Source organism: Patagioenas fasciata, chromosome 2, assembly GCF_037038585.1.
Source record: "Patagioenas fasciata isolate bPatFas1 chromosome 2, bPatFas1.hap1, whole genome shotgun sequence".
NCBI classification, from domain to species: domain Eukaryota; kingdom Metazoa; phylum Chordata; class Aves; order Columbiformes; family Columbidae; genus Patagioenas; species Patagioenas fasciata.
Genome location: NC_092521.1, coordinates 128696621 through 128720943, shown reverse-complemented (window position 1 = coordinate 128720943; position 24323 = coordinate 128696621). Strand labels below are relative to the sequence as shown.

Here is a 24323-nt window from a genome sequence, read left to right as displayed (position 1 = left end):
TTTTAATTAAAGAGTAGCTTCTGCAAACAGTAAGAACAGTGGTGTGGATGGGCTACAAAAGGATTAAGAACAAACAGTTCTACTTCTTTCTTTCCTTTCATCAAAGCCAAATAACCAACCAAGGAACCAAATCTGGGCAAGACTAAGAATTTTGCAAATACAATTTACACAATCTTCGAGCTTGGTTCTAAACAATGGATCCATAATTTCAAAATTACCTGTATTTCTGAGAAGAGGATTTAATTCGCATTTACCACAGACCTCTGTATCCAAAACAAACAGAACCAATACAGATCCCTCACTATATAAATCCATTCTGTCCATCTATCTATCTAGCTGTCTGTCTGTCTGTCTATCTGTCTATCTATCTATGTTCTGATACATAGATAGATAGACAGACAGATAGACAGACAGACAGATAGACAGATAGATAGATAAATATTACCAATTGAAACGCGGACATGAGGTCAGATCCTAAGCTTATGTGAACTTACGTAGTTCCACTGAATTCACTGATTTATACACCACATAGACCCTGGTCTGAGATAAAGAAATCAGACATAACTTCAGACATAACATCTCTGAACATTACAAACCTAATCCTGGTACTAATTTCAGTACGACTTTTCTCATTGACTTCTGCAAGAGCTGGATAAGCTTCCCAAGACCACAAGATATGGACAAGATATGCTGCAAAGCAAGAAATCTAGACTTCGCTTTATTTCAAGTTTCACCATTTTTTGAGACTATGTATTTTCAGCAATGCAGCTTGGGACCACCTCGACATAGAGAATACACTGCAACTCTGGTCCTGTTTGATGGAGGCCACTGAGAATGGCTTTGGTTTCAAGGAAAACAACAGCAAAATTCAAGTGAGATTTTACCTACTGAATAGCCTCTTCGGCTGGGATTTTATCTAATGAATACTCTCTTCACTTCACCAGGCAAAAGGTCTGTTTTTAATCGCGTTAAATAACACCAGTAAAATCTCAGAGCAGTGTGTAATTTATTTTAACACAGAAAGTTGAATTAAGATGTACGGATAAGTCTGTGTTTCAGCTTGAGCTCCTAACTCCAGTGAAGACAATAAAAAGCCTTCTCCTCCTTAGAGTTTTATCTTACAAGATCCAGCTCAAGATAAGAGTATAACTACTTCTTCCTGAGAAAGACCTGAAATCTCAATTAAACTAAGTTGCATAAAACATGTGTGTGAGCCTTTGCGAAGCTGGGTTGGGCCAAAATCCAGGATATCACAAGTAAAAAGTCCTTCTGTGGGGGGGAATCAGGTTTTAAACTCTCATCTATCCAACAACTGGATTTGAATCCATTCTCAACCCTGTGACAAATTCCTAGAGACAGGACCTGCCCCTCTCCTCCCTGAAGATCAAGGATGGCTCTGGACAACCAGGGACATGGAGTAAGCTCTAGTTACAAGCAAGAGATGGAAAAATCTCTGATGAATCTCACAAAGTGGTACCCAACTCCTATTTTCTAACCTTGCATGGGACCTAACGTAGCTCTAGCTTTACAATGGCAAGGCTCTTCACCACCTGTGCTGGGACCAGCACATTGCACCTTCCCATTTCTTTGCATTTCTCAGAAACTTCTTGCAAATAAACTCCTTGATCATCTCTAGATACAAAGTAATACAGAAGCCGCTCTCAATATTTGTCCAAACACTTAATCACAGAAGAGTTATTCTCATCAATAAAAGAAAGCACATTTTATTGTAAGGCAACTACTCTTTTCCTAAATTCCTCTACTTCGCACCTATATAACAATAGATGCAATGGGTACAGTTTGGAGAAACATTTCAATGATGTCAGATGGTTTATTTGTGTTTAAATTCCTTACAATTTACTCTTCAAAAACCATGTATAAGGTTGCTTTGTTCATTAAAGCACTTTCCAAAGAAAAACACTGGCTGTCAGCCCTGATTAATGTTGTTACAAAATTAACGTGATTTTGAGTGGAAGCATGTAGTAGATGTCAAATTCATTGAGAATTAATTACATATAACTTTACTGATAAATCATACAACTTGAAGTGTGTAGGCAGATCCGCCAAAGCATGGGTTGAAATTGTTCACACAAAAACCCCCATCTTGTACAATTAATACATTCACAACAAGAACAACAAATAAAACCAAACCAAAACCAAAAAAACCCAAACCAAACCAAAATGGTCTGTCTGTAAGCCAAGTCTAAGCAAAAGAAAAAAACTAATTACTTTTTTCAAATTGTTAGCTCGGCTCCTTGTGCACATCAGCATTATTTTAAATTGTGTATCAGACAGAAGAACTGTATCTGAAGACAAAAGTAGATTTTGTATGCTCTATCTTCAAAATAGCCAGTAGGCATAAAAAGAAATGCTTCAGTTGGAGTAACAGAAACTTTAGTAGGAAGGCTGGTGAAAGATAAAGCAGTTCAGCTGGGAGCAAAAGATACTTCATAACACCACAGTGTCGCTCACCTCTCATTATACCTGAATTAAGTCATATTCAAACATCTAATGTTTTGTTATCATCTGGTATATGGGATGCAAATGTCTAAGAATCACTTGTTCAGTTCTACCATTTTTTCAGATATAAATATTTTCATACATATTATGTATTTAATGTGTATAAAACCATTACGAATATTACCATAAATCTGCTATACTTAGGATATTTAGGTCTTTGTACATTTCATAAATGTAACTGAGGTCAATGCTGTACAACTGAAGCAACTATTTCAACACAAGAGTTACTGTGATGTGGGGTTCTAAAGCCAATCCAAACCCAAAATCTCAGATTCAAATATTGCAGATTTTGGGCATGAACAGAATATAACTTCTGTGGCTTAGTCCCATGACACTAGTCCATGAGATGCGCAGTCCCATTTGTTTAGAAAAACAATAATTTCTTTTTATTTTCTGTGGGAAAGAAGAGCTTTCTTACAGGATCTCAAGCTAGTCAGGCAAATTTATGGCAGTGAAATAATGTAAGATGTGCCTGACTGTGTTACTCATTTTTTTTTCTTTATTGACTTGCCCAAAGCAATCTCTTTTTAAATTTTTCATGCAGCTTTGGAGATGCAGTTTAGGGCTGAAAGCACGTTTCAATATGCTAAAGAAGTCAAAATCTGTTTGAAACTGTTTCAACTGGGTGTCAATGCTTCCCAAAGTGATGGTTGTTACTGTTGTATGAGCATGTGGAAGGGATTTTGATTTTTGCTTCTTCCCAGCGACGATGAGATGCACTGAACACTGTTAATCGCTACAGACTCTTCATGGCCATAGGCAGAGTCTCAGCTCTTGCATCAACAGCTTCACTGGAGTTGCTGGGAGTGTGCTGATGTACACTGCCTGAGAACATAGCCAAAGAAACGTTAAAAATGGAAATGTAAAAGCTATCAGTTCAGCAGCAACAAATAAAAATCTGAATTTCTCCTTTTCTTTTCAGAAGGAAACACTGCAAAAAGTCAACTACATCCCTTATGCATATGGAGAGTAGCGGCATAGCCAGATACGGCTTATCATCAGGACTGGATGTTCTTATTCGCTTCTAATCTGCCTTTGTTTTATTTGACAGCACAGTTCAGGAAGTCTGTATAATGGAGGAGCTGGAGAGCTATTTCTGATTCTCACTTCCCCACCGTGCCATTTACCTTGCAACCTTCGCAAGTGATGCAGCGATAATGATATCCGGTGGCTTTGTCCCCACACACTACACATAGCTCATCCTTGTCTAAGTAACTGGGTATATACCCTGTAAAGAAAAAGAGGATATGGCATGTAAACTCGATATTAAATGACACATTTGATATAAAAATATTGTATTACAATCCACTGCAGATCTTGTCTACCAGCCTCATACTTCTGAAGTCACTAAATTTTCTGAATAAAAAGCTCATGCTATGTTACAGACTTATTTAAACATAGCCTGTTATATTTTATACTTTTCAGACTGTTTCAGCATCTATTGGTCAAGAGGGAGAAGCTGGAACATTATTATTGTCTCCTGAGTGAAATACTACCTCAGAAAAATAAATCTATTTATTATTATCTCAAAGGCTTTGATGTGAAAAAATAATAACAGCAAGACATGCAACATATTTATATTTTCTGTTTCACAAAAACCCCAATATATTTGTATACTGAAGATGAGGTCCCCGTTTGCATGGTTACTCAGGGACCTGGTAGTAAGAAATATTGACTGAGAAATAATTTATTTCAAAATTGCTTCACAGGTGTGGTTAGAGAAGTACCAGCAACAGACAGCCCAGGCTGTATTGATCATACCTGACCTGGGTGTGTTCTGCAGGAACATTTATAATAATATAGCCTAAATTTAGGGCAAAATACGTGGGCATTCAAATATGTGTATTTGCATGTGTTAGAATGACATTTTCTCTTCTGAAGTTGTTTACCAGACACCCAACAAATGAAACCAAATATTACTGCTATGAAAAACATTGTCAATGCTTGGTTCTTTTCCCACAATGACATTTGTTTTGATAACATAAACATATTTTTAATTTGAGCAAAAAAACAAAACAATTCTGATAGCAACCAAAAAGTAATTGTAAACTAAAGAGAACTTTTAAACAGGCTAAAATACAAATATTTCAAAATATCTGTTCCCATGACTCATAATTAATGGAGCTATGGTACAAACCTTTTCCTTCTGAAAAAATCTCTCTGTAAAGATGTAACACAGAGATCCCAGATTGACTTTGAGTAGAGGCAAGTGCAGCTATTGGTGGAATCACATAAGATTATTAAAGTGTAGTAAACATTCCATAGAATCCCAGAATGGCTGAGATTGGAAGGCACCTCTAGAGATCACCTGGTCCAACCCACCTGCTCAAGCAGGGCTCCCCACAGCCCGTTGCCCAGGATCACATCCAGCTGACTTTCGACTATCTCCAAGGATGGAGACTCCACAACCTTTCTGGGCAACCTGTGCCAGTGCTTGGTCACCCTCACAGTGAAAAGAAAATACTATTTTATTGTCTTTGGAAGGAATTCCTTGTATTTCTACTTGCGCTCATTGCCTCCTGTCCTATCACTGGGCATCACTGAGAAGAGTCTGACTCTGTCTTCTACCTGATGGGGGATTGGGTATTTATAAACATGGATAAGACACTCCAACCCCACCTTGAACCTCCTCTAAATAGTCCAAACTCTCTCAGTCTCTCCTCATAGAATAGATGGTCCAGTCCCTTCATCACCTTCATGACTCTTTTCTGGACTTGCTCCAGTATGTTCAGGTTTTTTTGTACTGGGGAGCCCAGAATGGGACCCAGTTCTGCAGATGTATTACAGCAGAGCTAAGAGGAGGGGAAGGATCATCTCCCTCAGCCTGCTGGTGATGACCTTCTTAATGTAGACCAGGATGCTCTTGACCTTCCTTGCCTCAAGGACCCACTATTGGTCATGTCCAACTTGCTGCCCACCAGGAACCCCCAAATATTTCAATGCAAAGCACTTTCCAGCCGGCAAGGACCCAGCCTGTACCGCTGCATTTATTCTTCTTCCCCTAGTGCAGAATTTGGCATTTCCCTTTGATGAACTTCAAGAGATTCCTCTCATCCTACTTCTCCAGCCTGCCTAGGTTGCTCTGAATGGCAGCACACCCATCTGGTGTACCAGACGCTCTTCCCAGTTTTGCATCATCTGCCAACTAGCTGAGTGCAATTTATGAGTGCACTGAGGGAGAGTCCTTTAGATGTGGCTGCCTATAACGTTATCCCTTGCCACTGGCTTGCTGAACCTATCTGTACCACCACACGTTCAAACAGCATCCAAGCTCTCTGCCTTTCGGCACCCCTCACACCAATATGGCTTGGTCCAGCTCGGGGACTCGGCACACCACAGTCATACGGAAGGCAACCAGTAACAAGACTCAGGGCAGCAGAAGGCTGTTGGAGGATGCTGCAAGAGGGATGGCCATCATCTTCCTGGGACTGACATCCCAGAGGGTCAGCTTAGTAACAGACAGCTTAAATTAAAGTGTCTTCCTAAGGCTACATTTGGCAGAGGTTCTCCAGAAAGAAAACCCCAAATCAGAGAGAAAATACTTGAAATTAACTGAGATTAAAATACTTGAACTTTCTGCGGGCTGGAGAGTGGATTAGGAGAAAGTAAAGAAAGAAGGCAGCAAGAAGTATTTGTATGGTCTACCTCATACGTCTAGTTTAATTCTGAGAACCTCAAATTACAGAGGAACATGTATCCCTTTTCTGTAATGCTGGGAAGCAGGAGCACTCTGAAGCCACGCCTGGGTACCTCCATCTCAGGTTTGCCAGTACTCCCACTGGCATCTGAAAAGGGGAGTGGCAGAAAGAGCTCAGATCTTATTGATATATCATACAAGTCTATAATACAGCAAAAGATGAGATTTACATTCAGGTTACATTTCTCCATGATGAACAAGTTTTGCCTGGATAAAGACTGATGGACACATGGAGCTGGTCCTGTGACCTTGAGGGAAGAGAGACAGCAGGGTTTCGACTCTAATTTACATCACTGACTCCTAATGGACATTATGCCAGTGGGGGATTAGCAGAGGCTATTATCTCCATCCTGCCCCCCTTTTGCTCACACCTGCCTCTGCACATACAACACATACACAACATGGAGATGATACAGGAGGCAGGAGGTTCAGCAACGGGATGCAGAATTTTCCACTAAATTTCTCATAAAGATTAATGGCTTCTTGTTATAGCTAGTTACTGCTGTTCACAAAATGCAGACTTAGCATAGCATAGACTATGTCCTCTGAAATTCAGTATCCCTGGTTTGCTTCCTCAAGACTTACTTCTGAGTTAAATGCCTTGATGTTTTGTTAAGTATATAATCTGTTTATCACTGCTCATGTAATGGCAGCTTTGTTCTATCAGAGAAGCAGGAGACTACTTGTCTAAACATCTTCCTTAAATATTGATGTATACAGTAGTTTGCACATGTGACCACTGGTGTCCATCTCCTTCTGGAGTTTCATGACTTTATCCAACCCATGAAACAGTTTCCAATCTGGCAGAAAAGAAAAATCTCCTATGATGGGCACTCCTAGTCAGAAATATAAAATGGCATCCTGACTTGCAACCACATTTCCAGTATTGCTGCATCAGAAATGTTAAGTGCCAGATATTTAAGCTACTTAAATGTCAAATATTATGATCATAACTGTTGCAGGATTGTACCTATGTCACAAAGCAAGCACACACTTTGAACTTTTCTACTGACTCAACAGGAAACATGGATAGAAAAATCACTGGCAATAAAACCATGAGATAAAGATATTTTTCTTTCTATTACAAATCTGAGAGTGATAATCACACTTTTGTATATTTTTAACCCTCCTTCCAACAGCTAATGGGATCAGAAACTGCTAGAAAGTAGGAAAAATGGAGCTTCAGCAGTATTTTAAAAATACCTAATTCACAGAAACAGACCACATGCTAAGAGAAATAAGGGGACCCACATTCTGTTCATACAAACTGTAACATCCACTGCAAGTAATTTCTAGTAGTTCCAAATATCCAGTCTGACCTCTGTATAAATTCAGTGCAATTTCATTTGTAAGACGTGCAGATAAGTAGCCCCAGTGCATCCTTGCTGCTACTCAGCGTTAGGAACAATATCAACAGGAGGAAATTCAAAAGCATTTTTGTAAACCGGGCACCAGCATGGAAGTTACAAATAGTGCAATGAAGATTCTTATGGATGCTGTGGATGGCAGCAGAGTCATCTGCTGGATGGCTTGAGGAAGAAGCAGAACAAGAGACTTCTCTCACTCCTTACAGCACTTGGGTGAAAAAGAGGAGGGACAGACTCACAGGGACTTGTGTCTCACATCAGCAAGTACTTCGGCATCTTACGTGTTTAATAACTCTGAAGTGAAAATAAAAAACTCCTATGTGGAAGAAGCAGATGCTGTCTGGACAGAGTAACCCAGGTGTTCTCTTGTGAAAGAAGAATGTCTGATGATAAATCTTACAGGAACATTGGGTAGGTTCCTATTTCTGGTGTTCATATTTCACCCTGCATTTCTTGGTCAAAATCTCCCAGGTAAATAACTAAGAGGAACCGAATTGTACATTAAGAACCAGCATCATTCCTTAGTCTTTCAAGCCTCTGTCTGCTGTATTCTGGCATCCTCATGGACTTTAATCTAGTGCATCCTGTATGACCCTCAAAGTTAACTGTCTGTCAAGTATGACTTGACTTCGTTCATCACAATGCCCACCTTGTATCTCCGCTTTCAGAGGATAACACCAATGAATGACCTTGACCTGCCAAGTCTAGTGTTTCCCCTGCAGCCTAAAGTATCTCCTTTGCTCCCCAGGCTCCCACCTGCCAGCCTGCCTAATCCTACTCTCTTGGCAAGGCTAAGTTCCCAGCAGGACCAGCCACCCCTATCAGGAAGAATATGCTGTATAATCCATTATAACCAATCTTGATGGCAATTTACAATCTCTTTTAAATCCTAACTGTAGCTTTGTAGATGTGTGGTGAGAAACAATTCCCTTTGACAGGAAAACACGCAATGAGTTTGCCCCAGCAGCTGTAAGGACAGAAGGAGATCTGCTAACCTATGCAGCCATCTGAGGTACGCTGCTTCATTAATACTGTATGTTTGCTCTCTCCAATTACCATTTGCAGGAATGATACCTTAAAGCAGTAGATGTGACCCTGCACTGTGTAACAGACTGGAGAGACATAGATGAGACAGTAGCTGTTCTTGCCCAGTGCCCCCCCACTACAAGGCAAGGAAAAGCTATTTAAATGAAAACAACCCCCCAAAAGGATACTATTTTTTCCCCTGTACCTGGCACGCATTAGGTTCTTTTGAGAAAAGAACTAATTTTGATTTTGTAGAGTATCATTGCACAGACTTGACATCTCCTGGTCTGTTTCTCTACAGACAATGTAATATTGGCTTAGGGATTAAACCACACCTTAAAAAAATTCTAGAACCCAAACCATATTTGAGTACCAAATAAGGAGATGAGTAACGTCGACTCAAACAGTGTCTGTATACCAGATGTTCCTTATTAGTTTGTTCCTTATCCACCATAGGCTTATATGTTGCAAGCAGAAAAAGCCATTTTTGCTATTGCACAAGACACTTGTGTTTTATGACTATTATTCACTATTTTCATTTTCACTGTACACTGGCAAAAACTCACGTTTTAAATATATTTCCTGAAATCTTTCTTCCCCCCATCTGGCATGGCTTGCGTGACTAGAGACCACTCACTAAAATGAGGAGTTTAGGACTTATCAGTAAGTTCGTATTCACTTACGAGACACTGCAGTGTGAAAATGAAAAAGATTAAATTAATTACTACCTTGCGAATTCCCAGCTGTACTAGAGCTGAAAAGAAAATTCATATGGCTGTTCTACTGATTTCATAGTCACACTGTAACCCTCCGCAAACTACAAAAAAAAAAAAAAAATTACAAGAACCATCCAGATATCCTTGATACACTTGTCTAAAAAAAGCTTTACATGGAGTGTTTATTGGAGAAAGCACCGAGCTGAGTGAGAAAAAGCATGCTCCATTCTTGTTTGTGCTGTTATCAATATTGATCTGACAGGCTGGGCCGATAAAAGGATCCTTGTTTCCCACTTTCTTTAAATTACTCCCACTGAGAAAAATTGCTTATTTCTCCATTGAGCTTGGAAGCACAGAGACTGTTGTTCAACAGATTCACACATTTCTTGTTAGCTAACCAGCTTGCTTGTCCACAATTTTGATCTTTGCTGACATTCTTTGGTTTATGGAACTACTAAGATTTGGCAAGAGATTCTGCAAAGATCGAATTTGGAACAATTTTTATAGTTTCTTTTCCCTCTATGACTTTTCTATGTATTAGCCCTATTCCTTGGGCTGAGTCAGAAGCCTTATCAAGAGTAGTGCCTTTTGCACAGATGTGCTGAAAGCATTTTAGCCCAAACTGTGTTAAACGGCTGTGATCAGTACTGGACTTGCAGCCATCACCAGTTACAGGTACAAAATGCATTACTGTAGATAATGCTCAAGTGCCAACCCACGCAACTTCTCTTCCCAAAAGTATTTAAATGTTCTTAGAGATCATACTGTAGTATCACAAGTAAGTCACCTATTTAGAAATCTAAGTTTTACTACTGCCACAAAAGCAAAGTGTGACTTTGTTCATTCTCCCAGCCTTCAATTTGTTTCTTTCAATTGGTTGTGCAAGGGTTGGAATAAAGGAGTTGAAGACACTTTTTCTGCTGGCATTTTTATTAAAAAAAATATATTTTCAAATGCACAATTATTTGCTGAATAAGATGCCAATTTTCTGATCAGTGCCACCCCCTCAGCTGGGTGGTCAAGAGCAAAATTAATCATTTTTAGGTCCCAAATAATTGTTATCATACTGGGAGTTGCTCTGCTGCAAAGGCCAAAGATGACAAATGCTCAGTGTTCATGTAAATTGATTATATGCACACATACTCCCTGCACTGATGAGAAAACTTTTCGACATAACCTCCATGTTGCATTTCTTTAGCTATTCACAAAGTATCCTGATGTTTTCACACCGCTGAGATCTCAGTTTGGGCTAATTCAGTCGTGTACTCTGGCAGTTCTACGCTACATATTCTCAGCTGCATGTAAATTGCCTGAGCAAATACAAAGGGAAATAATAATGACAATTACAATTACAATAATAACAAAAATAATCACTTTCAAAGCCCCATTCTCCCACCATACCAAGAACCCTTATAAAGACAGCATTAACCTCACCTTGTACCTGGGAAGCAAGGTGAGATGCAGGGCTGAGGAGCTGGCGCTGCTACAGCCCGACTCCAGAATTCCCACCTACAAACCCTTGTTTTTTGGGGCAGCCTCTGGTTACTCCTGGTCCGCCCTCGCAGACCCTGAAGTTAAAGTCTAACTTCAGAGACACCCGAGGGCATCTTTTGTTAACTTTGTCAAGGAAGGGACTCTGCAAAGGGAAATGAAAGCCAACTCTCACTACAGTTTTAATTTCGCACACCTACTTCACATGTTGTCCAACTGGCCAAACCACAGCGCACGCACCAAACAGGTAGATACTGAGGTTTCCAGACCTCTGGAGGGATTTCTTTTGTACTTGCCTAACTGCAGTGCCCCTACCCTGTCACTGGGTGCTCCTCCTTGCTGTACAGGTGCTGTGAGGAGATGTGGGGACACTTTAGCCAAGCTGCTCAGCCTCTGTGCAAGGGCAGGGTGGCACCGGCTCCCTGGGACCATCACCCATCCTACGGCCAGCAGCACCCTAAGTGGGGAAAAATATTCCACTTTAACCACTCTGGGACAGAACTGGGAACAGCACCTCGTTCTCATGATGATCAGCCCTGTTCTGCTCATCACATTTCACAGCCCCGTGTAGAAAACCATGTGTATCTGGTTGCCTGTCTCCTATGGCAGGATCAGATCCTAAAGGGCTTCCTTCATAAACCAGTAGGTTCTTGCAGGAATATTGTGCTGCTGCCTTCTAACAGCGCGCACTACGGCACAAAGGAGAACGGAGCAACAGCAGATGCAAAGCTAAAACCCCACCTCCATCTCTTGATTTTCTGAAGCACAATTTTTTCCTTTAAAGTTCAAGTCTTTCTTCAGAATTTGTGACAGATAATGAGGAAATAATAGTTTTTAATGTACTGTAATAACTGGAGCAGCTTAAGTGCTTTCTTATAATTTAGAATAACTGGCTACACTTTCTAAATAATTTTTTTTTTTTCCTTTAATGACATGTTGTTGGTGTCTTTGGTTCCTGTGTTTTAAAGTTATTTTCTGAATTCTTTTAAAGTGACACAAAGATAGAGAAGTATTCAAACTTCCCTTCAGAAATGACAATTTTTTCAGCATCTAAAACATGGATTTTTTTTTCTTCCAAGAGGGAAAAGAAGACTTTAACCATTTAATAAGTAGCAAAAAGTTTTGATAGGAAAAGACTCCATGTGCTACTGTAAAGTACAATCCGATTTGAAGAGCATATTATTGAGATTACTACAAATTTCAGGGGACTAACAGAAACAGCAACTGCAACAATCAAGACTCGTCATGAACACCTGCTTCGGGACTTAATTTTGCTTTAATGGGCTATTACCAAGGCTTCTCTAAGAAACTCCCTCGTCCCCCCCAAAATCAATTTTGGATCAATGCAGACACACATGCCCTGTGTAGAGCCTTCTGTTCTTAGGACAGGATTAAAAGATTCGTTAGTTTTACGATAGCTTGGTTAAAAGATGGAAATTAAAAACAACAAAAAAAGAGAAGACGCACATGTCCCACACAGTTTAGATCTCTTCTGCTTAACAAACTCAGCATTTGCAAAGGTTTGACAGACGGGATGCAACTTTTTATTGATTATCGCAGTAATAAGGCTCTAAAGAATCCCAAAGCACAGTGCTCAGTCTCCGTGAATGATCAATTAAAAGCCGGCTTGAGAGCCTGCTTCCACCAGAATTTACTGCCATTTCTTAGTGAAACTGAGGTAGTACAATAACAGGGCAGACAAGCAGTTTTTAAAAACAACTCTGTGTGCTTTGAACCAAATGAGTGCAAAAACTTTATACAGAGCAGATGTCAGTGAAGGAATATTATGAATGAGGTATTCCTTCACTGACTTTGCAACAGCAAGTCTCTGTTTTCTCTAAGTTAACCCTGAGCTCTGTTTTTCTTTAATCAAAAATAAGACATAGGAAAAGTCTACAAGTTATAAATTCATTATATAAAACCCAATAGCAGACAAATAGCCTTAAAGGGAATTTAAAATATTGCACAATACAAAAACAGACATTACCCACAACTACATTTCATCTACAATTTGATCAAGTTCCCACAGTTTTCTAGAACAGGATTTTAAAAAATATTTCATTTATTATGAAATACAATGCTATTCAAAGTATAGAAATAAAGACTTTTTCTACTGAACATATAGATTTCTTGAACAAATTGCTAACGAATATTGCCTGCACAAAGGAAAATATTTCAGTTGTCCATGTTGTTAATAAGATTAAACAGTCTACTTTTTACTCCAAAGCCACTTTAAAAGTAGTAAACATTGTTTTCTCTGTCTACCTAGTTACACCAGATTCATTGGGGTTTCGGATAACCGCATACAGAAAATCTGGTCTTAGGCAAAAAGGGACATTTTGTTGGTACAACAGACTGTGTATTTTTATTCTTTAGCAATGTGATTTTCAAGAAACACAGAGAACGTATATACTGTATGCATCAGATTGCTTGTCTGAGTTCAGAACAAATAACACCAAAAACATTTTTAAGGGTTTGTTGGTATTCTGGGCTCTTTTTGAGAGGTGATATCTGCTTTGCTTACTGGAAGGCAACAGAATAAATTCTAAAAACAGGCAATGATTTAACCCTGAGGGATCAGATACTGCACCCTGATTATCTCTCACCAACATATTGATTAGATCAACTTTTTTGATGCAGAATAGTCTTTCTTGCATAGATATATTATTGAACTTTCAGTCTTTTTTGCTTTGCATAGTCATAAACTACATGCTTTTCACTTAAAAGACAGCAACTCTATTAAATGTAATCATTTTCCCACACATATTTACAGTCCTATTTTCTAAATATTTTGCCTGAGTTGCTGAGTAAACAGAGTTCACATTTACTGATAACAAGGACTCACACAAATTGTTTGTATGTAACCAGAAACAGAGCTTTAAGATGCAGAATATATAATGACGACATTTCAAAAGAGAAACTTTCTTATCGAGCTCACTGGTGAATAGCAAATGAACTTAACAGCCCCAGCAAGCAGAAAACATGCAATATATTTGCAAATTGTCTTTTACAGATTAAGAAAAAGTGCTTGGAAATCCTCCTTGCTCACCGAAAACCTTACAATCACCTAGCAACCTATGTTACTGCCGCTTTCAATTTTGAACAGGCAGCCTTCACATTCAAAGATGTATCTGAGCCAACTGATGCAACTGTAAGTTTAAAGCAAAACAAAAAAACCCAAAACAAAACAGAGATTTTTGTTGTTGCTGTTGTTATTTAAATAAATTGCCCCTACCTTTCTTCTGTGAGTACGATGGCGACTGTACTTGAGAAAAAGTAGGTTTTTCTTCGGTGAAATATTCAGGTTGGTTGTACTGATTCAGGGCCATGTCCATGTCAGAGTACTCGCTTTTAAACACGTTTCCAGGGTAACTACAGGTATAAGGCTGATTCACCGCCCAGGCCTGTTCCATATATATGTTGTTACTGTGCAGGACCTGAGCATCGCAACTGCTGTAACCCTGATTATCTTCGATATATGTGCAATAATCAGTGGACTGCATGTAGCAGTTGCTACCGGCAGCTGGATGCACTTCATAGATTTCTTGCATACAGTAGTTCATTTTGTTACCCTATCTCAGCTGCTACTTTACGTACACACACACATGCATACACAGGCAGGCATGCATACACATGGAACCGGAGAGAAGCAATGAATATACACCAACAAAAGTCGACCGCGAAACAGCCCGTTTTACTTTGGAGCAGCACCTGATGTGCTAAAATCCTATTTATATTGGGACGGCTTGTGAACTCCCCTGCCAGTCAAACATATTGGGAAGCAGATTTATGACAGTCAAAGGTCTTAATCTGTGACTGTAAGTTAATTCCAGGGGAAGATGGCAGGCAGGTAGCAATGACCACCAGACAAAGAAGCGATGACCCGACAACCCTCCTGTTCCCCCCGTTTGTCTGGAATAATCATTTTATAAACCACTTCCAGCCTTTTCCAATATGATTAGAAAATGATTACTAAGGCGAGGACACAGTTATGTCACTGTAGTTGTCAACTTAAGTGTGAAGCATTATAAAGACTGCTTAAGAACTCCCAGAGGGGATACGCTGAAAATCCTAAAATCAATAATCCTGTTTTTCAGCATTAAACCATAGAAAATCCAATAGTGCTGTGCTGATGACCCAAACAGTAGTCTAGTTTTACAAAATTTAGCAACTTAATCTGTCATCAGCTTTATTGATTTTGGTTTACAGAATTACATGCATGAATCTCCCCAGCCTTCCCCACATACACAATCCTCCTCGCTGCCCGGTAATGCATTTACGGGAAAGCAGCTTTTCTAAACTTCAGTCATTCGAGGAGGTAATTTCTATTGAGTTCAACAGGTGGGAAACTTCAAAATAATATAATCAGCAAAAACAGCACTGCTTAAATATTACTAATAAGCTAATTGCTTTGCTGTTCTGTTTTGTTTTCGTTTCTGTTTCCATAACGTAGTACTTTTAGAAGTGTATCTTTTCCAACAACAGACGGTGTAGGGTAAGGAGGGTTTTTGCTCCTTTTGGCTCACCAACGAGCTATGAATATGTCAATGTCACTACAACAAAAACTATATGATCTTATAATTGCTTAAAGCACCCCAAACCTCAATACGTTTGATATACCTTGCTTAATCTGTCATTCTTTTTTGACCTAAAATAAATTATTTTATTTTAACTTACATTAGCTACTATTTGTTTTTTACTTGACAAAATATGTTTTTTTCTTTAGAGCACAGATAAAATATGGTAAAACTTGTGAAGTCAGTAACAAGACAGTATCTCTTTTAAACGTTTGTTCTTATTTCTAGGAAGCAGAACTATTATGATTTGATAATGAGGTCTTAGTTTTCCTATTTCACTCATTTTAAACAATATACAGGATTGCCAAGATTACTGTAGAGGTTGGCCCTTTTCATGTAGGACCTTAGGTACACATATAACAACCTTGATGAACACACACTCAAATGGTCCTTAAAAGTTCAGTAAAATATGCAAGAGCCGGGCATGACATGTACCTGTTTCTCCCTATCTGGTATCGTTTAATGTTTCAGTCTAACGCAAAGAGTCAATGGAGGAAAGTTCTCCTTCCAACATACAACTGTATAGAACCTATCTAAACAAGAAGCATTGTCAATCAGTATCTAATTTGCAGGTTAACATAATTCAGCACAAGTGCTTCTGTGGACCAGAGGTATTAGAATTCATGCTTGAATTTTTAATTTTTGTTCTTCTAACTATAAAAAGAAGCATCTTTTACACACATTTTTTTATTAACTTGCTCAGAAAATAACAACACATTTGGTAAGTCAGAATGAACTCTATCAAGATCAATTCTACTGAATCAACCAAATTGCTTCTGAAATGAACCTCTTCTGCTACAGCTCTAATAATTTAATCTAACATCTTACTTCACTAAGAACATTAATAGTTAATGAAATCACAGAAGTAAAACACAAATGAAACCTCATTCTCCACGCTGTTTTTACCAAAGGCCTAACTCAACAAATAGCACTGTGAAATACAATGTGAAATAGTACACAATAAAAGTTAGTTTTTGTTTCAACTCAGGCCCATGATCTGGATTTTGAAACAGTGATTTTATCTGCGACAAAAAACATATCTTAAGCAAGATCCGATTTTTCAAGAATGGATGTTCAACACTTCATAAAAACATGCCCTGTTTCCTCAGAAACTTGGCCATAGCTGTTCACAAAGGAACCCCCAAACCATCCCCATTTGTGTGATCGGTTGGTAATACTGTAGTACGTACAAATGTAACACAAACAACCTGCCAAGCTTACCTCTCCACGCTCCCCAGAAAAAACAAACAAACAAAACCCAAAACATTTTACAAGAGCAATACACAAGTTGTTCATTTATCACAAACCAATCTCCTGTACAGCTAACAGGAATTTAAGTGAGAGCTTGCATGGAGGTGATGCTTTATTTTACAGCTTAGCAGAGCAGAATAACTAGATACTTTTACACCACCCAGAAAAGCTTTGGAGAACCAGGCTTTAAATTCTTACTGGGAATTTTTTCCCATGTGGGTTTGTTTCGCTAGATGAGTCAAAATTCCTAAGAATCTTCTCTGTTCTTATTCTTTCTCCCCCAATTTGATCTAGGTTTGTTACTGAAAAACTAAACAGAATTGAGATTGTGTGTGGACAGAGCTGTCCCAGCCAGGATGGCACCTGAAGATATGGCATCTCGATGTGGCACAGCCTGTGACTTACTTTCTGTTCCAAAAGAAATCCCTCACACATCTTTTGTTTTCTAATGCTATGTCAATTATGCTTAGAAATGTGTCACATTTACTATTTTTGCCAGAATTACTGTAATACTGCAAGGAAATTAAATTACATGAAACTGTGAAGAATAAGCAGAAAAAGAAAAACGGATTAGACCATTTTCTGACCAAAAAAAAGAATTATAAATACTGCCAGGGAACGGGTGCTCTTTACCTGTAATGTGCTACCATTAAAGAGGTTTGTAGCACTGCAGATTGTTGTTCCCTTGGAAACAAATCAATTCAAAAAACCCTGCAAAGATTTAACATCCCTATTAAAACTGAAATATTTTCATTTTAATCTCTTACGGTCCAATCCTGTAGGTCCCTTTCATGTACCACTTTGAACAATTAATAAGTCACCTGATGAAAGACAGTTAGGTGAAGTCTTTACCAAAAATCTAAAAGTGGAAGAGAAAATAACATAGCAAATTCTCTTTGTCTTGTATTCTGATTTGAATACTAGAGTCTTTAAATCATGTTCCGTTGAGCTTTCATTGCCTTCAGCAATGCAGTATCACCCTTGGAATTTTATTAGTTCACAAGTGTCTCATTATATGAACACATGGAATCACCGGCAGAATAAAACCTCTGGTGTGAGCAAACAGGCCAGTGATAAAACAGAAATTTTGATACTGCTGCAGCAGAGAATCCAAAGTTTGAACACTTCACAGTTTGAGGTGTCAGTTCACTGTATGAAAAAAAGGTAGAAATTACTTGCTGAACTTGAATCCTGAATGTCCCAAAGGTTTTGAAATACTCACCCTGGTGTAAATCAGAAGTGTAGGTGCAGTGGGCAGAAGTCAGGCCGAGAATGCCTGAAAGAAGGTGTCTGCAGGAGGGCTGCAGACCACGCAGCTTTGCCTCAACTCCTGTTTTAAAAACTCTGGCTAAAACTTTGAATTATGAACAATCTAACACCCCACTAAGAGGCACTTCTCTTGTGACTTAGCTACAAACACCACCAAAATGAACCCAGATAAATCTTAAGGCCACACAGTATTCCTGTGGATGATCCTCCAAACGGAACAACCCAACCAACCAAGGTCCCTTACAAACAAAAAAGATGTGTCATTCAGCACAACCTATTCCTCTTGTCTACCTCTACCACCCAGGTGATTGTGCAGGTGGTGTACTGCCCACAAGAGCCAAATTCTCCTGATTGTTCCCAAACTGTGCACCCCTGGTTAGAGTCCTGGCAATCTCTGTGTTCCAGGAGGGGCCCTTGTGCACCACTTATAAAAGATTCAGCAGTGTCAGTTTGCGGGAATTATCACAGAGCATTCAAACTAGTCAGGGCAAATGGAAGGATTTTCTGTTGTTGCGTTCATGCTTTCTGCGCACAGATGAATAAAAATCCAGTATTCAGTCAAAAAGTTGTGCACATTTGAAGGTACAGTTGCAAGGATTAAACATACCTTTCTGAACTCTTAACAGTTATGTACTCTTGTATTATCAGCTTCTAGTTTTGTAACACATATTTATCACTGTATTTCCTATTTACAGATCATCTTGTTGACTGCACTTTCTCAGCCACTTCTGTGAAGGTTATGGTGGAAAAAAAACGTAGATCACTGCTCTTTGAGGAGAACACAAATCTGCACATTCAGGACTCACATCACATAACAAGGGACACGTCCTAGACAGTATCTATCTTGTCATGTCATAAATATACTGAAAACTATAACAGCTTTTGAGCAGAAGTACTAATGTGGCTTTTGCAACACACATCATCTGTCAAATATAGCTACCTCCCTGCCGACATGATGAGTTACCACCTCTCTTTAATGTATACATTTGCACTATCTTATTCGTTCACTTTACGTACTATGATCGGGGACTCAAAATGGTTCCTCAAAAATATGAGTATGCAAACTTACTGTTCGAGGAATCTACGTATCAACTTTTCACATCAGTCCTGACCCTCCTGGGTGTTAATGTTAAACTAAGAAAACCTCTAACATCAGAATCTGACATAATATTGAGCACTTACAAGAACAAAAAATTAACTTTCTATAGTCTGTCTCTTATTTTGAAAACTCTACTTGTCACTAAATAATGAAGTATGTAGAGTTATGGAATTCTAGTGCTGTAAAATTACAGTAGCATTCAACAGCTCCTGGAGTATTTCTCAGAAACGAAGACATTAAAAATTGTCATTTTGTCTACACTATATTTATTATAGCAAGTGATACAGTTGAGGGGAAAAGAGCTAAAGCTTCCTGGCATTAAAATCATTTATTTGGGTTTGCAACAGAGGCAGCAAGCTTCAAACTAGCTGCCCCTGGCTTAAACCTGAGGAAAACCTTACACAATAGCACACCTCTTTTCTCAACGTGTTTGAAGTTAGTCCTTTCTCTAAAACTGCTTCTCTCACAAAACTTGCTGTACCTCGGTTATAACACTCCACTAAATTTGCATGTGACTCACAAAATGCCAGTGTGATGTGCTTTTTATTGAAACACTTCAGACTCATTAGTCTGTTTGGGTGACAATGTAATAGTTTATATTTAAATATTCAGAGTCACTACAAATCCAGTTCTCCCTGAAAATATTTGACACCTTGAATAAATCTGGTTAAAAGAGAATGGAGCTTGCTCTTTCATGATCAAGACTGTTCCAGGGTTCATGCCTGCTTTTTCTTGTGCTGGTTCCTTGCACTGTTCTCCACGCATTTAGGTACCACACAGTCTTGTCGGAAAGCATTTGCTCCTTGAGAGGTCTGCCAACAAACTGGCTAACAAAGTTCTGAAATGGTGTTTGACAACTTTTAAGATAGTCTCTGAGCAAATACTGCTAAGAGTAATTATAGACCTGTGACCCAGACAACCTAATTTGTTAAGTCTCCCCATATCTCCTAATTGGAAGACCCTGTTAGCAGGCATCAGTTAATCACGCAGCTTACCGCTTGAGAAAGTAACCACCAAGACTTCAAACATGTACCTTTTCTGAGTCATTCCCTACCCCAATTCCACATGAAAACTGCGAGGTAAAAAGTTCCATTTGTTCAAAAATAAAACCGAGCAGCAAGCTAGCTAATGTAGTTTGACACAACGTAATTAACAGACTCTTGGGTGAGACTGTCTGGGTTTGGCAGCCTCCTGACAGCCCTTAGTAAGACGTTAAAGCGATCAACACCTGACATCTGTTAGCAAAGAGGCACTCTGAGGTAAAGAGCAACTAAAGCTAAAGAAATCAGGTACTTAGACCAGTTTAACTTTTTCATGAGGTGATATCCTGCCTGACACTGTAATCTTTCTTCCTGAAGTGACGCAAACTTAAGTAAAGGAAAACAACTTGTAATCCCTCCCTTCCAATATGCAGTAATTATTTTTTAGGTGAAGAACAATGAAGAACTACTTATCCCTGTGTAAAAAGGAATAAAAATAACTTAAGCACTAAATTTGTGCCAATACCTAACCGAATGTGATTCTTAAAAGGAATTCCTTTAATGCTGTGAACAAAAACGATGTGAACAAAAAAAGCTACTTGAAAGAAAATGCTTAATTCAACTGACTACTGAGGCAAATAATATCCATGACAAGAAGTTCCATTTATTTGAGTTCTCTATGTGGACTTACTGAGGCTTTGGGGATGGTTAATAATAAGAAAGAAGAAAAGACAACACAGTCGCAGGTTAGAGATTAACACCCTGAAAGCAGTAGAAGAATGCTTTAATTTGCCTTCGCATTTTTAATATATAAAATATATGTTTTATTTTAAAAGGTCACGTTCAGAAAATATTTTGGATCAGCTTATCAAGCCCATAAAAAGAGAGACAAATGCATTTTTAAAGGGCTAAAGGATAGATATGAATTTATATTAAGTATTACACAGAAAACCTCAGTAAGTACTCATCACATTGTTATCAGAGCTCTTCAGAAAGCTACTAAATTCAATAAAAAGGAATACTAAAAATCACAATTATCCCTGTTAAAAAAAAATGGTAACAAGAAAACATTCCCCACATAATAATGCTTTTACTAATGGCCAAAGCCCTGACTATAAACAAAGATGCAACAACCTGGTTGCTTTGTTTGGTTGGTTGTTGTTGTTTTTTTAAGACAGCATTTGCTGTGCTCTGCATAATAATGCCAGTTACCTGTATACTTTTTTTCTTCTTTTTGGTATTCCTGGGCACTTGACATGACTTGAAAGTTTGCTTTTGTATGGCCTGGCCGTAAAATGGTGCCAGTCCAAGCTGAAGCATGTCGACATTGCAAGAGCTGCTGTCCGTTCCTCTGGATATCATGATTTTTGGAGTGTCTTTTCCTACACAAACGGTTTTCCGGTATGCCGACTACATTCCATTTCTGATTTCTGTCAGGAAGGTGAATCAGTCTGTCCCATGACAGGAGGCCACGTCCTGGATGTTTGGCAAATACTGCAGGGCTGCTACAAGCTGTTGGCACTGCCAAGATCTTGCTCAGGTGTGGAGTTTTGGAAAGCAAGTGGTTCCCCAGCTCTCCTGATGCCGTGGTATTCCTGTGCATCTCCACCGGACTGCACTGGTACGAAGTGGAGCCTTTCAGCCATGCCCATTCAGCCACCATAGCTCCCCTTCGGTATGAGTAAATATAAAATTTTCCTGTCTGTGAAGCCTGAACAAGTAGGCAGATCTATGTGGACAGGCTAACGCTAGATGTAACTTTCACAACATTGCCACTACAACACGGGCCTCAGGGCAAGTTACCACCAATTTATTGCCTTGCTCATATGATCATTTGAGGTCTTGTAGGTCGAGGCTGGTCGTGAACAATTTTCAGATACTTAGAACACAAAACATCAAGGATTCAGCCTTGTTTGACTTTGCTCTTATCGTAGGCTGACCTGAGGGACACTCTGTTACCTAAGTGTGACATTCTTATGTGGGCATGCTTAGCATTTCCGCTTGTGCTACCTACTGCCCTTCTCAAGTTGTGGTCATGGGGAGTATCAGACACTAATTTTATCACCGGAGTATGGGCATCTGGGTCCAGTGCGCACATAATGAACAATACTAAAGCTGCATGATTTGATCTGATTAGTCATAATGATGAAGCAAATTTATTTATTCTTATATAGAAGAAACTGAGATACCACTAGCTGATAAATCTTTAAAACTAAATATAGCCCATTTTCTGTTTTCAGGTAGCAAAACTAAATGCTGCAGAAATCACACATCAGAGATGATACTCCACAGTAATTATTTTATTTTATATGTATAAAAATTCAAATACAAAATAGCTTTCTAGCTTGCATGTAGAAAAATAGCAAATTCCAGACATTTTATGATTGATATCCACTGTGGTTTTAATCATAGCAAGACTCTGCTATTTTAATGGACCTACGAGTTAATCTTACATATATTTCACTCAGTAATTCATATACATATTAGTAAACAAGTGCAGACTAAGTAATTTCCTGATAAAAACTATTAAAAACAAGTTTAGATTTCAGTTACCACATCTATCATACTATTGCTGTTTCTGAAAGTTTTGTCTTAAGACATCTCTTAAATGGAACATTGCTAATATAGGACATATTCAGATGACTTAATTATGGTTAGCATTAAATACTGTTATCCTGTGTTAATCCCTGACAGTATATATAGCTTTCCTCAATATCTTATTTTAAATGCCAATGCATACCTCTTTTTCTGCTGGGAGTGTGAGCTCATCTGATATTTTAGGTTACAAGTCCATTCCTTCTACTCACTGTATCTCAGATGGCCATCAATAACACGATTTGTATCAGAAACTATCTGGCATCACAGACTTCCATGCATAGGGCAGTTAACTACAGAATTTGCAGTCACCTACTTTTGGCTTTATAAATGTGCTCTTGGTTCAGACTTGGTTTTCCTAGTAAAAGCTATCTCTAAATGCAGGTAATATGTCAGGAGAATACCACTTGTAGGAGGACAATTGGATTTAAAATAGAAGAGTGAAAGTAACCCAGAAAATACTAGGAAATTAAAAAACAATAAAAGAACAGAATATATATATATATATATATATATTTTTTTTTTTTTTTCATAATTGGAATACTTCTCTATCTTCTAGACTTAATAATATATTTAAGCTCAAAGGGAGAGACTGAGTAAGACCCTCTGGGAGCTGCACAGAACTTCCCTGTAAAACCTGACCCAAACTTGGCCACTTCACTCTCCTTGGCATGAGAGGAGCTGCACACTATAACCCACCCTTCCACGAGGCTTGGTGTAACCTCAGACAATGCACCCTTCAGTACATAGCTACTCTCCTCTTCCTTCTCATCCTTCTAGTTCTCTCCCTGCATGGATAATGTTGCATCTTTATGTAAACGCAAGAGTCAGGCATATGCAATATATATTTTTAAAATAGGCATTTCTATAATTAACGCATAAAGAGGTACTTCTATGTTTTGTCGATTTCTTGAGCAGACCACTGACCCCACACAATTCTTGGTCTTGTTTGAAAAAGTCAGTTATATTCTCAGTTACTTAGTTCTTGCTATTAGTCCTGGAAGTTAGGCTAGTGATTCCTTATTCGGGGTTTTCAATCTTGTTAGACAAAATTTTCTATATCATTTTCCCAAGTTTATCTTTGATACTAAAGGTCACCTTTGCTGTCACTTAGCCTATGAGAATTTGCCTTACCTTTGATTTTAATTTAAAAATATACACTCACTGCAATGTTAAAACTTTTGTTGCGCAAGGCTTCAAAGAGGACATCACACAAGGCTTACAAATGTTTAACTTTAGCAAGGAATTCTAAACCCCTCCTTAAAGTAAAAAATAAAATTGAAACCTATTTTTCACTTTCTGTGTTTGCAAAGCAGCTGTGGGATTTTTAAAAATTACTTTAGATGCATTTCAACTATGAGAAGAAACATTCTATTATAGCTTCCATCATTTGGAATTTGCCAGGGCGAAACTTACAAATGCTAACCCAGCATCAAGTAATTTTATCCTCTCTTATCTTTTTAGTTCCCTCTGAAATTTGTCTCACTATTCTGACTCCTATGCTAGGTACAGTTTATTTAATTTCACAAATTCCCTTCAGACACCATGGACATTTTACATTCTATGCCAGACAATGATTAAGTTGGAAGGAACCGCCACTGAGGTGGTCTCATTTAGTCTCCTTTTCTTATACTGTGGTGCAACAGATACGTACGCCCTTAACTACCATTCAGCTTATTCAAATGTTAAATTACAGCTTCACTACAGGACATTATTTATTCTCCTTTTATTTTAA

At 38.5% G+C, this 24323-nt stretch overlaps 1 protein-coding gene across 10 annotated transcripts in view; it reads right to left on the bottom strand.

The window, feature by feature from the left end:
* The window catches only part of THRB (thyroid hormone receptor beta), a 175881-nt gene that overhangs the window by 18302 nt on the left and 133256 nt on the right, over positions 1–24323 (bottom strand). For 6 of the 10 annotated variants that reach the window (XM_071804949.1, XM_071804948.1, XM_065832262.2 and 3 more), the window contains one exon: positions 3648–3748. In XM_071804949.1, the coding sequence (XP_071661050.1) occupies positions 3648–3748 (101 nt within the window). Of the gene's footprint in view, positions 1–3647; positions 3749–9338; positions 9412–14052; positions 14697–21205; positions 21657–24323 lie in introns of those variants that run through there. The other 4 variants (XM_065832258.2, XM_071804945.1, XM_071804944.1 and 1 more) reach the window with 4 other exon arrangements.